At 44.0% G+C, this 13229-nt stretch overlaps 1 protein-coding gene across 1 annotated transcript in view; it reads right to left on the reverse strand.

Annotated features, from left to right (window-relative positions):
* Positions 1-3947: 3947 nt before the first annotated feature.
* Positions 3948-13229, reverse strand: part of LOC145409922 (uncharacterized) — a 14155-nt gene continuing 4873 nt past the window's right edge. Inside the window, exons 4-8 of the mRNA XM_080280183.1 lie at positions 9487-10899; positions 7269-7570; positions 6286-6468; positions 4811-5066; positions 3948-4106 (exon numbers count right to left, since the gene is read on the reverse strand). Coding sequence (XP_080136309.1) covers positions 3948-4106; positions 4811-5066; positions 6286-6468; positions 7269-7570; positions 9487-10899 — 2313 coding nt within the window. The remainder of the gene's footprint in view (positions 4107-4810; positions 5067-6285; positions 6469-7268; positions 7571-9486; positions 10900-13229) is intronic.

Consider the following 13229-nt stretch of genomic DNA (forward strand, 5'->3'; position numbering starts at 1 on the left):
CCCATCCACATCCACCCAAACTCACCCACACCCACTCATACCCACCCACATCACCCACCCACACCCACCCACATCCACCTAAACCCATCCACACCCACCCAAACCCACCCACACCCACCTTAAGTCATTATAATTAGGGGAGTTTCACAATAATTCAACTTTCTCCATAAATCTATTGCTATAACTTGAAAAGGCATTGAGATAAAAATTAAATGGAACTTCTTGTAAATTAAGGAAACTGGTAATTCAGATAAAAATAAATAAATAAACGAATTGACTTTATATATGATTTTCTGAAGGCGTAATGGAAATAAATAATAATGAGATGAAGGAAGAGTATGGTGATAAGTAATAAATTCAACAAGGGATTAGTGTGTGTTATTGTCATGTGCACCTGGATGAGATTTACACACACATACATACATACATACACACACACGCGATAGATAGATTGATAGATAAATAGACAGATGAGTAAAGAGACAGATAGACAGACAGGTAAGACAGATAGTCAAACACATACTGTACATACAGTCAAATACACACACACACACACACACACACACACACAGGAAAAACAACGATTTAACACTCCTTTCACCTTAACCTGGTCCAGACTTTCGTCCCTTTTCTGCTTATTTCACGTAGTTCAGTGGCGGAATGACAGTCCTACGGCTCTTCATCTTCTCTATTGCACTTCTTCGTGACTGGCACCAAAATCCAGTGCTAGTCTACTGTTACAGCTCAGCATATTTTAGGCTACCATAGCACTTCTTCGTGACTAACCTAACGTAACCAAGATTCACGTATGATCGAGTAAATCCGCCACTACGCCCGTGAAAAAAAAAAAAAGTAGAGCAAAGTCAACAGTAAACATCATTGACGCTGATAAAATTAGTACAAATACAGAAATAAATATATAAAGCAAATACAAAAATAAATGACTTTGGGTAGATTCGAGTCGGTTTAAGTAATTCCCGTCCATTAGGTCTGAGGTAAACAAATATCGGTGAGGCATAAGGGTCGTGATGACATAGGAAATTGAACTGAAATATTTATTGTTGTAGGAATTAATTGACTGAAATATTGTTGTAAAGCAATACAGAGTACTTATACAAAAAATAAGAAGGTGATGGGTCTTGCTACACACCTTCTTCAGCAAATACAACTATCTACAGTGACTGGTTATGAATTCGTAGATACAACCATGAAGCACTTCAGCAAATCTTAGCTCATATATTATTAAATGTGAAGGAATTTAAAAGATGCATTACATACAAGAGTGAGATGTAGCAAGGGGAAAAAAAATCAACATAAAACAGTTGCTTACCTCCATGAAAACACTGAGAAAAATGCAGAAAATGAACTGGAGGAGTAGCAACGTCCTTCTGCTGTAAAAACGTAAACAAACAACATGTGACTGTGACAGATTTCATCTCGTGCCAGGATTTTTTTTTTTTTTTTTTTTTTTTTTAGAATACGAGACATGGAAGGAGTGTATCCTAGTTGTTCATCCTGCAAAAAGGTATCCGGGTAACGACATGGAATCCAATAATCCATCGTAAGTCCTTTTGAAAATCCCACGCCTGGTCTGAACCGTCCCTAGCTTGAGATGGGTTGATTCTGCGTTCATGTCCCTCCATCGTGACGTTTCTTCCTGAGCGATTTATTGTCCCAGGATTACAGCCTCACTAATCGCCCCCCACCTCCTTAAGTAACCATTTTTTCTTATACGTGTCAGGTAGCCTGGAGTGTGACAAGCCCAAAATTTAAAAGTACAAGAAAGCACATTCATTGAAATAAGCACTGGCACACAAGCAATATAGCGTTTCTTCTTTCTTTTAATGCATTGTAAGAAACTATAACAAAAAAATATATGTATTAGAAATTTTTGAAGAGAAAAAAATAGGGTATGTGCTGACTTTGGTGGCTGCCTTACTAAAACTGCAACTGTTTAACTTGCTGTGCACCCTCGTCTGCTGTGGACCAATACCCAAACCATCTATAAGGAAAAGAAAAACCACAACAATGACACACACCTGTAGGCAAGGAATTTGAAAATTATTCTAAATATTTTCGCAGTTTTTTGGTAATTCTCAAAGGGCATATATCCTGTACTTCTTACATACATCCAGGGTTCACTTTACTTCTAAATATGTTATAGGATACTTTAGAATACAGAATTGGTGTTACACATGGAAAAATGGTACTTATATGGCACTACTGCAAACTTTGAGACACTGGGATTTGGTCTTCTGAACTTTCGACGTCACAGGACACATCGCTTCCTGCCATCAGAAGTACCTGGCTGTCTAGGTGGGGTATCAGAGCCAAAAACTGTCCTGATAGTCATGTGTGTGGTCCTCAGGTCCTCTTCCATTATCCTTTCTTTTCGCCTTCCCTCTCACCCACTCCTCTTTCCTTAACTTCTCCCTCCTTACAATGCTAATATTTTCTGCCTCTCTTCTCTCTTCTCCTTGCTCTTGCCCTCTCCCTTTTGCCACTTTTCTCTTTTCTCCACGTCACCTCTTCGTTTCTCTTCTCGCTGCCTTGGAAAGACCTCCTCTCTTCTGCCCAGGGATTTATCAGGTGTTCTGCTAACTTGATCACGTAAGCATGTGTGAACGCTCCTGCTGTCCCTGGTCTTTCCTCATTTTGTGAATATTACCCAGGAATTAACTATAACCGTCTTTATAATAAGCCCTTAAGAGATGCATAATGGCCACCGTTGAAAGATCTGCAAGAGCACATTTCGTCAAAAATATCTACCTCTCCCCGTGTCATGTTACAGAATATGACAACCTCAGGCGTCGTCCCTTTCTTTCTTGATACATTGAGATCAGGTGGACTCATGTAAGATAATCTGAGGGCTGACAGACACTGGTCCTATCACGTGTAAGAAACAGAGCCAGATCCAAGACTGACCGCATCACCTTCCTAAACAACTCAACTGGTCAGGTAGGTAGAGGGAAGAACAGACCCCCAGGGCTTAGGGTAATGTATGAAAAGAAGTAAAATTGGGAGGCTAGGGTCTGGCAAGCCCAAGGTTACCAAAGCAGGGTTAATCCAGCCCTGGAGGTAAACATAAACAATTACATGCAATACTGATTTATATACTTTATTATAATTACAAACATGATGACATACAGTACATATACAAAACAACACAAATGTCTTCAGATAAGAAGTACGAGGAAACAGCACAACAGTGCTTACTAAAATCTTCAAACACACTGAAGATTTGAGCTAGGGTACGAAAGAACGAGGCCTCAACGTACAGTACCGAGGACCGAGATTGTTACAGGGGAGTCCAGGTGGCTGAGAGAGGTACAATCTTGTGAACGGTTTGAAAAGTTACACAGGTACGATTTTAGATTATGGGTATATATTTTCCAGCTGTATCTCTCTCTCTCTCTCTCTCTCTCGAGGAAGGAGGAGATGACAGAGCCACTTCATCCACTACAGGGCACTTCTTCGTGGCTTCATTCATATTTAAGCTTTCACCTCTTGTCACACTTCAGCAATTAAGATGGAGAGGTGGCAATTTTAGGCCAAGTCAGAGTGGACAGAGTATAGGAGATGGAAAGATGGCAATTTTAGGCCAATTAAGAGATGAAAAGATGGCAATTTTAGCCCAATTTAGACAGGAAGAGATAACAATTTTAGACCAAGTTAGAGATGGAAGGATGGCAATTTTAGGCCAAGTTAGAGTGAAAAGAGTATAGGAGAAGGAAGGATGGCAATTTAAGGCCAAGTTAGAGATGGAAAGATGGCAGTTTTAGGCCAAGTTAAGGTGAAAGGAGAACAGACGTACTTTCTGGCAATCCTATGTCCTAGTCAGCGTCCTTATCCACTCCAGATAGTAGGCAACGCTGACATAGATGAAGAGATGGCAATTTTAGGCCAAGTTATGGTGAAAGGAGTATAGACATGTAGTTCTGGTGATCTTACGTCCTAGTCAGTGCCTTAATCCACTCGAGATAGTATGCCACGTTCACATACACCCCCGGCACGTCCGCATGTCCACACCCAATGCCCCAGGACACAAGACCAGCCAATTCTGCCCCGCCTGGACCCTCGCAAACCAAAGGGCCGCCTCCGTCACCCTGCAGGGGAAGGGGGGTTAGCTAGGGGGACTGAGAGAGAGAGAGAGAGAGAGAGAGAGAGAGAGAGAGAGAGAGAGAGAGAGACTGTGTGTGGGAAGGGGCCCACGGGGGAAGAAGTGAAAGTGAGGTTACAGAAAGTGAAAGTTAGAAGGGGAGGAGACGTGTGTGTGTGTGTGTGTGTGTGTGTGTGTGTGTGTGTGTGTGTGTGTGTGTGTGTGTGTGTGTGTACTGGTTCGGGGGAGAAAGGTAGAACTGTGTGTGTGTGTGTGTGTGTGTGTGTGTGTGTGTGTGTGTGTGTGTGTGTGTGTGTGTGTGTGTGTGTGTGTGTGTGTGTGTGTGTAATACTGAATGATAGATAGATAGAATGATAGACAATTAAAATTGACACAGGAGATTGTGGACTTAATCAAACATTGGAAGACATACAGGAATAACAGATTCTACCCACGTATTCCCTGCGCGCTGTAAATAAATAAGCAATTAAATGGTGAGAGAGAGAGAGAGAGAGAGAGAGAGAGAGAGAGAGGGGCATAAACAGATAGACAGACTAACATCAATAGTACCCACCTCACCCCGGCACATATATTTTCTAGATGAAGAGTGAAGGTGAAGAAATAGATAGACAGACAGACAGATAGATAGAGAGAGACAGAGGGAGAGATAGATAGATAAATAGATACACCCAATACATCAATACTACCCACCTTGCACGTGTCTTTGCCTGCCTCTCCTCCCGCGCAAATGTTTCCTTGGTGCAGGGTGAAGGTAGGGCCCAGCCTCGTGTGCCTGAGCTGCTCCTGGCACACCCCGCCAGGCACCACGGGGACCTCCACCTCCTGCAGGACCCGGCTGTACTTGCCCTCCGCCCCGAAAGCGTCTTTGCCCCACCCCGTCGCAAAACACCTCCGCCCCGTGTACTGCGCCCCGTCAGCAGGCAGGCAGACTGGGGTGATGTGTGGGCTGGGTGGGGGAGGGGAGATGGGGTGGAGTTAGGGATATAACTGGTATATTTTAGGTAGATGGGGTGGTGTAAGGGATTAATATGGTGTATTTTGGGTAGATGGGGTGGTGTAGGGATTTATCTGGTGTATTTTAGGTAGATGGGGTGGTGTAAGGGATTAATCTGGTGTATTTTGGGTAGATGGGGTGGTGTGAAGGATTAATCTGGTATATTTTGGGTAGATGGGGTGGTGTGAAGGATTAATCTGGTATATTTTGGGAAGATGGGGTGGTGTGAAGGATTAATCTGGTATATTTGGGTAGATGGGGTGGTGTAAGGGATATATCTGGTATATTTGGGTAGATGGGGTGGTGTAAGGGATATATCTGGTATATTTGGGTAGATGGGGTGGTGTAAGGGATATATCTGGTATATTTTGGGTAGATGGGGTGGTGTAAGGGATATATCTGGTATATTTTGGGTAGATGGGGTGGTGTAGGGATTTATCTGGTGTATTTTAGGTAGATGGGGTGGTGTAAGGGATATATCTGGTATATTTTGGGTAGATGGGGTGGTGTTAGGGATTGAGCTGGTATTATTTGACGTGGTGGTATTGCGGTATGTACAGTTGAGGTTGTAGTTACTAATACTAATACCGCTACTACTACTACTACTACTACCACTACTACTGTTACTGCTACTATTACTACTGCTACTACTACCACCATCACCACTACTGATACTATTACAGCCACTACTACTACCACTAGTACTACTACTACTACCACCACCACCATTACTGATACTATTACAGTCACTACTACCACTAGTACTACTACTACTACTACCACCACCACCATTACTTTTACTACCACTACTACTACCACCACCACCACCACCACCACTACTACTACTACTACTACTATTACTACTACACTACCGCCACCACCACCACCACCACTACTACTACTACTACTACTGCTACTACTACCACTACCGCCACCACCACCACCACCACCACCACCACCACCACCACCACTACTACTACTACCACCACCACCAACCACCACTACTACTACTACTACTACTACTACCACCACTACCGCCACCACCACCACCACCACCACTACTACTACTACTACTACCACTACCGCCACCACCACCACCACCACTACTACTACTATTACTACTACCACCACCACCACCACCACCACCACCACCACCACTACTACTACTCACTTGGACTCAAAGTCAACTACATCCTCCAGCCTAAGGACGGCAATATCGTTGTTTAGGTTTCCAGAGTAGAAGTCCGGATGCATGTACACGCCTGACACCCGCGCTTCGCTGTGGCCGTAGAACTCACTGCGCTGCGAAACGTCCCATTCCCCCAGGCGTACCTTGAGCTCGCTGGCATGGCGGCTGAAAAAAAGAAAGAAAAGGAAAAGGAGTGAGTATGAATATAATAAGTCTGACTATGTGGAGAGGATGGAGAGTGAGAGACTAACGAGGAGAGTGAATGAGTGAGGTGGTAGGGGGAGAAGGAAGGGGAGACCGAGGATGAGATGGAGGGATGGAGTAGAGAGGATGGAGAGTGAGAGACTAACGAGGAGAGTGAGTGAGTGAGAGGTGGTAGGGTGAGAAGGAAGGGGAGACCGAGGATGAGATGGAGGGATGGAGTAGAGAGGATGGAGAGTGAGAGACTAACGAGGAGAGTAAGTGAGAGGTGGTAGGGGGAGAAGGAAGGGGAGACCGAGGATGAGATGGAGGGATGGAGTAGAGAGGATGGAGAGTGAGAGACTAACTAGGAGAGTGCTTCTGAGTGAGGTGGAGATAAACAGATAGATCAGCACATAAACTCGCTCTTCCAAGCAATGTACAACAGTCACCACATACCTTACGTCTATCGTCACTCCTCCACTCTCTCACATCCAATCCTCGTTTTCCCGCCTCGGTAAGCAATGAATACGCAAAATAAACAGATAACTAACTAACTAAATAACTAGATAAATGAGTAAATAAATCAATAAACTCACCCTTCAACACAATGGGCAGCCGCTAACACATACAGTACCTTCCGTTGACGAGCACCGCAACACAAACATAGATCATGTCTCCTTTATCCCATCTCAATAACCAATAAATACGCAAAATAAACACATACCTAACTAACTACCTACCTAAATAACTAGATAAATGAGTAACTAATTCAATAAACTCACCCTTCAACGCAATGGGCAGCTGTCAACACGTTTCTCCCGTCTATAAGGGCAGCACCACACACGTACATCATGTCTCCGCCTTCTCTCCTCAAAATGGCCGCCTGCCAAGGGTACTCTCCGAATTCCGTGTCTCCCTCAATCACCTGGGCTGTTTTGACGCGTCCCAGGAGCCCTTTGGCGTGTCTGGAGCCGCAGGTGGGCTGGTAGGGCTGCGTACGGGCTTTGTAGATAGGCCGACGACAGCATACATAGCCTGAACCACAGCCGCGATGCATGTCTGGTGTGAAGCCAGTAAGTTGACGCTGTGGGCATGGAAGGGTGGGTTAGAGAGAGAGAGAGGTGAGAACTGAGGCACACCTACACCTCTTTTTACTCTAACTTGGCATAAAATTACCATCTCTCCTTCGATGCTGAGTCGTAGCAATAGATTAACACTAGAATATGATGCTAGTCGCGAAGAAGTGCTATGGAAAGGATGTAGAGCCGTAGTAACAATAGATTAACACTAGAATATGATGTTAGTCGCGAAGAAGTGCTATGGAAAGGATGTAGAGCCGTAGTAACAATAGATTAACACTAGAATATGATGCTAGTCACGAAGAAGTGCTATGGAAAGGATGTAGAGCCGTAGTAACAATAGATTAACACTAGAATATGATGCTAGTCACGAAGAAGTGCTATGGAAAGGATGTAGAGCCGTAGTAACAATAGATTAACACTAGAATATGATGCTAGTCACGAAGAAGTGCTATGGAAAGGATGTAGAGCCGTAGAAACAATAGATTAACATTAGAATATGATGCTAGTCACGAAGAAGTGCTATGGAAAGGATGTAGAGCCGTAGTAACAATAGATTAACACTAGAATATGATGCTAGTCACGAAGAAGTGCTATGGAAAGGATGTAGAGCCGTAGTAACAATAGATTAACACTAGAATATGATGCTAGTCACGAAGAAGTGCTATGGAAAGGATGTAGAGCCGTAGTAACAATAGATTAACACTAGAATATGATGCTAGTCACGAAGAAGTGCTATGGAAAGGATGTAGAGCCGTAGTAACAATAGATTAACACTAGAATATGATGCTAGTCACGAAGAAGTGCTATGGAAAGGATGTAGAGCCGTAGTAACAATAGATTAACACTAGAATATGATGCTAGTCACGAAGAAGTGCTATGGAAAGGATGTAGAGCCGTAGTAACAATAGATTAACACTAGAATATGATGCTAGTCACGAAGAAGTGCTATGGAAAGGATGTAGAGCCGTAGTAACAATAGATTAACACTAGAATATGATGCTAGTGACGAAGAAGTGCTATGGAAAGGATGTAGAGCCGTAGTAACAATAGATTAACACTAGAATATGATGCTAGTCACGAAGAAGTGCTATGGAAAGGATGTAGAGCCGTAGTAACAATAGATTAACACTAGAATATGATGCTAGTCACGAAGAAGTGCTGTGGAAAGGATGTAGAGCCGTAGTAACAATAGATTAACACTAGAATATGATGCTAGTCACGAAGAAGTGCTATGGAAAGGATGTAGAGCCGTAGTAACAATAGATTAACACTAGAATATGATGCTAGTCACGAAGAAGTGCTATGGAAAGGATGTAGAGCCGTAGTAACAATAGATTAACACTAGAATATGATGCTAGTCACGAAGAAGTGCTATGGAAAGGATGTAGAGCCGTAGTATTGTCTTTTTCTGCCACTGAGCTACGTGAAATAAGCTGCAAAAGGACGAAAATCTGGGCCAAGTTAAGGTGAAAGGAGTATAGTGTTGAGTTACTAAATTTACGTTAAAGTTATTTTTTATAGGATGAAGGAAGAAGCGAAGACTTGCATTTTTCTCATTATCCTTCCTGCAAATAATAATAATAATAATAATAATAATAATAATAATGATAATAATGGTAATAGTAATAATAAATAATAATAATAATAATGATAATAAAATATGGTTGTGAATCAAGATATTAAATTTGGGGTCGTTTTCTATGTGACTGGGGATTGCCTAACACCTCTTCCTAAGCGATTCATTCTGTTACATTTCAAAATAGCCTTGCATGTTACTGATACAAATTACAACAATATTAACACCAAATAAACATGTAATATAAACATCCGAGAGAAAGGTGACGTAAAATAAATCGCAAGGGAGGAAGTGTTAAGAGTTCTACGCCACCTGCTGTTGAATTTGGCATTGTAAACTCACCCCCTGGCGGTCGCTGGCAACAACTCCCTCTTCTTCTTCTTCCTTTTCTTCTTGTTCAGCCTCCCGCCTCACTCTGTCACCCACTGTCTCCTCCTGTGTAGTGTCATTCACCGGACTTTCACCGTCATTCACTACTTCACTCTCCACTGCTGATTCCGTCGTCTCTTCCTCCTGAACTGTTGTTGTGCTGATTTCCTCTTCCGCCTCCACTTTCTCTTCGCCCTCCACCTCCGGCACGCCCTCCTCTTTCACGGCTGACAGATCGAGCACCCGCCCTCGCCTCACGGAGTTCCTGCTGACCTCTGCTTCTTCCTCTGTGCTTGTGGCGTTGGATTGAATGTCAGTGCCTTTCGTTCTAGCATCCAGGAGTTGTCTGATGTTGTTCCTACCCACCACATCAAAGGCAGAGCAAAAACCAGCGGGCACACACTGACAATCCTCCTTATAGAGTGCTTGTAGGGGCCTCTCGGGACGGAATAGAGTATCTGGAAGAGGAGGCATAGGCTTGAATCCAGTCTCTATCTTTCCCGGCTGGAAGGTATGGCTGGAAAAGTCTTGCTGGACCACTTTTGGCGTCTGGATGAAACTGCTCTGAGTGTGGAGATCGCGGTGCTGCTGATTTTGCTGGCTGTGGATGCTTTTCTGAGCCTGCACGATGCTTTTCTGAGCCTGCAAGAAGCTACTGTGAGCGTGCAAGTCATCCTGCTGGTGGAATGTCTGCTCTGTCTTGGATTTGACCTCGTGGTGGCGGTTTTCAGAGAGGTCTTTGCGGTGGACGACCTGGCTTGATCCCTGGGACAAGTACGGGTCATATCCTGATCCGGCTGAGTCCTTGTAGACGTGGGTGTGCGTGTGGGTGTGGTGCTCGATCACTGTCGGCTGTACGGACGCGGTTACGGTATAAGTCTTCACCGGATTGACGTAAACTGGCTTTGGGGGTACGTAGGCTGGCTTGGGGGGCACGTAGTCAAGCTTGGGTGAGGAGTAGGAGGCTTGGGGCTTAGGATGAGGTGGGTAGGAGGGCAGGAGTGGAGCGTAGGATGGGTTGGGTGGGGGATAGGATGGTGGAACAGATGCCTTTTTCGTTCCACCCGGCATGAATGGTTCCAGGACAGACAAAATACCCTTCAGGGGGGAGGGGTACGATGGGGCCTTGGATGGGGTGCCCTGTCCGTGTTTTCGAATGGGGTAGTGAGGCTTCGGAGCTCCGTAAATAGGTGTTGGTGGCTTGGGAAGTGGAGCGCCGTATGTGGGAGTGGGTGGGATGGGCGGAGGGTAGTGTGGGGTGGGTGGTTTGGGCAGAGGGGCGCCGTAGTGTGGAGTAGGTGGTTTTGGGACACCGTAGGAAGAGTGAAGGGCGATAGGTTTGACTCCATAGTGCGTCTTTACAGGAGCTGGGTACTTTTTGTCACACTGTAAAAAGGAAGAAAAAGTGAAATGAAAGTTTATTTTGTACATAAAGTAGAGGTTAGGAAGGAGGAGGAGGAGGAGGAGGATTAATAGTAATACTACTACTACTACTACTACTACTAATAATAATAATAATAATAATAATAATATGAAGAAGAAGAAGAAGAAGGAGGAGGAGGAGGATTACACAGGATTACACAGGAAAGCAAACAGCAACAGACCTTATGGTCCTTTCGAGGCTGCTTGTTAGAGAAAACTATGACTACAAGATCTAACTCTACATGCTGAAGGATAAGGATAGTATACTACAAGATCTAACTCTACATGCTGAAGGATAAGGATAGCAAAGCAAGAAGGCTCCCCCCCCCACCACCAAACCCTCCAGGAAAAAGTGAGAAAAACCACCATGCAGCATGGAAAAACTGACATGGAAATTTTATAGGAAACACTGGAAAGGAAAAGTCACATTCTATAATACTTTGTCTATAAGCTACCCGACTGAGTAACCTTAAAGAGAAAGTAAACAAATTAACTAATAGTTACGGCATGACATTATAAATCGGTACATTGAGTTAATGGGAAGTCTGTGGACATAACGTGGAAACTACACACTGCACAGTGTGGATGTTTAGGGGTGGTGCGGCAGCCTTGCCTGGCGCTTTTAAGGTAGGCAGCAGTCAATCAGGCCCTAGCTCCGTTTGCTCCACTGAGACAAGGAACTCTCCCATGTGGGACAAGTACACAAGTTTCATCCTGAAGCAGTGACCCCTGGTACATTAAAAAAAATCCCGATGGTGGTCACTTGACTAACAGGGACCCTCAGTGATCCACAGCCCATCACAGGTTGAAAGTAAGAGTAGTGACCGTTAACTCCGAGTTATCTGTGCAGATCCTAATCTGTGCTTATAATGCTTTCTTTGCATTGGGGAGATTGAAAAATATATAAGACGGGTGTCTTGGATAAAAGGGGACTGCACAGTGCACAGTGTGGATGTGCAATGCACAGAGTGGATGTTTAGGGGTGGTGTGACAACCTTCCCTGGCGCTTTTAAGGTAGGCAACAGTCAGTCAGGCCCTAGCTCCGTTCACTCCACTGAGACAAGGAACTCTCCCATGTGGGACAAGTACACAAGTTTCATCCTGAAGCGGTGACCCCTGGTACATTAAAAAAATCCCGATGGTGGTCACTTGACTAACAGGGACCCTCAGTGATCCACAGCCCATCACAGGTCGAAAGTAAGAGTAGTGACCGTTAACTCAGGGTTATCTGTGTAGATCCTAATCTGTGCTTACTGTATATTACTTCATTTGCTTTGGGTAAATCGAAAAACGTATAATGACGTGACGTGACGCTATGTTAAGTTTACGGGGTGTCCTGTAGACACGAGGGGACTGCACAGTGTGGATGTTTAGGGGTGGTGCGGCAGCCTTGCTTGGCGCTTTTAAGGTAGGCAGCAGTCAATCAGGCCCTAGCTCCGTTCACTCCACTGAGACAAGGAACTCTCCCATATGGGACAAGTACACAAGTTTCATCCTGAAGCAGTGACCCCTGGTACATTAAAAAAATCCCGATGGTGGTCGCTTGACTAACAGGGACCCTCAGTGATCCACAGCCCATCACAGGTCGAAAGTAAGAGTAGTGACCGTTAACTCAGGGTTATCTGTGCACATCCTAATCTGTGCTTATATTGCTTTGTTTGCACTGAATAAATTGAAAATGTATAATATCGTGACGCAACATATGTACGGGTACATTGTTTACGGGGTGTCTTGTAGACAAAAGGGGCATGAACTTACATGTACCGTAGCTATAAAAGCAAGTTATTCGGACAGAAAAAGAGTCAGCTGAGGATTCTCGTGCAAATACTTGTCTAATTTGTTTTTGAATGTCTCAATTGAGATACTGTTTACGGTATCTGAGGGTAATCTGTTCCAGATATTTACAACTCTGTTAAAGAAGTATTTTGCTTCGTGGGACTGGAATCGTTTTCCCATAATTTTGCAGCCATTACTTCTGGTTTGACTCGACCGGTCTATATCAAAATATTTATTCATGTCTAAGTTGTCATATCCCTTCATGATTTTGAAAACTTCAATAAGGTCCCCTCTTAACCTGCGCTTCGTTAGGCTAAATAATTTAAGTTCTTCAAGGCGTTCCTCATATGGTTTGTTTCTAAGTCGTGGTATCATTTTTGTGATTCTTCGCTGAATTTTCTCTAATTTTTCAATGTCCTTTCTGTAGTACGGAGACCAGAATTGCACACAATACTCAAGATGGGGGCGCACTAGCGAGTTGTACAAGGCAAGTATGACTTTTTCCGATTTAAACTCGA

This window comes from Coenobita brevimanus, chromosome 83 (genome assembly GCF_032717465.1).
Source record: "Coenobita brevimanus isolate Jiangsu-jjx chromosome 83, ASM3271746v2, whole genome shotgun sequence".
In the NCBI taxonomy this organism is placed as follows: Eukaryota; Metazoa; Arthropoda; class Malacostraca; order Decapoda; family Coenobitidae; genus Coenobita; species Coenobita brevimanus.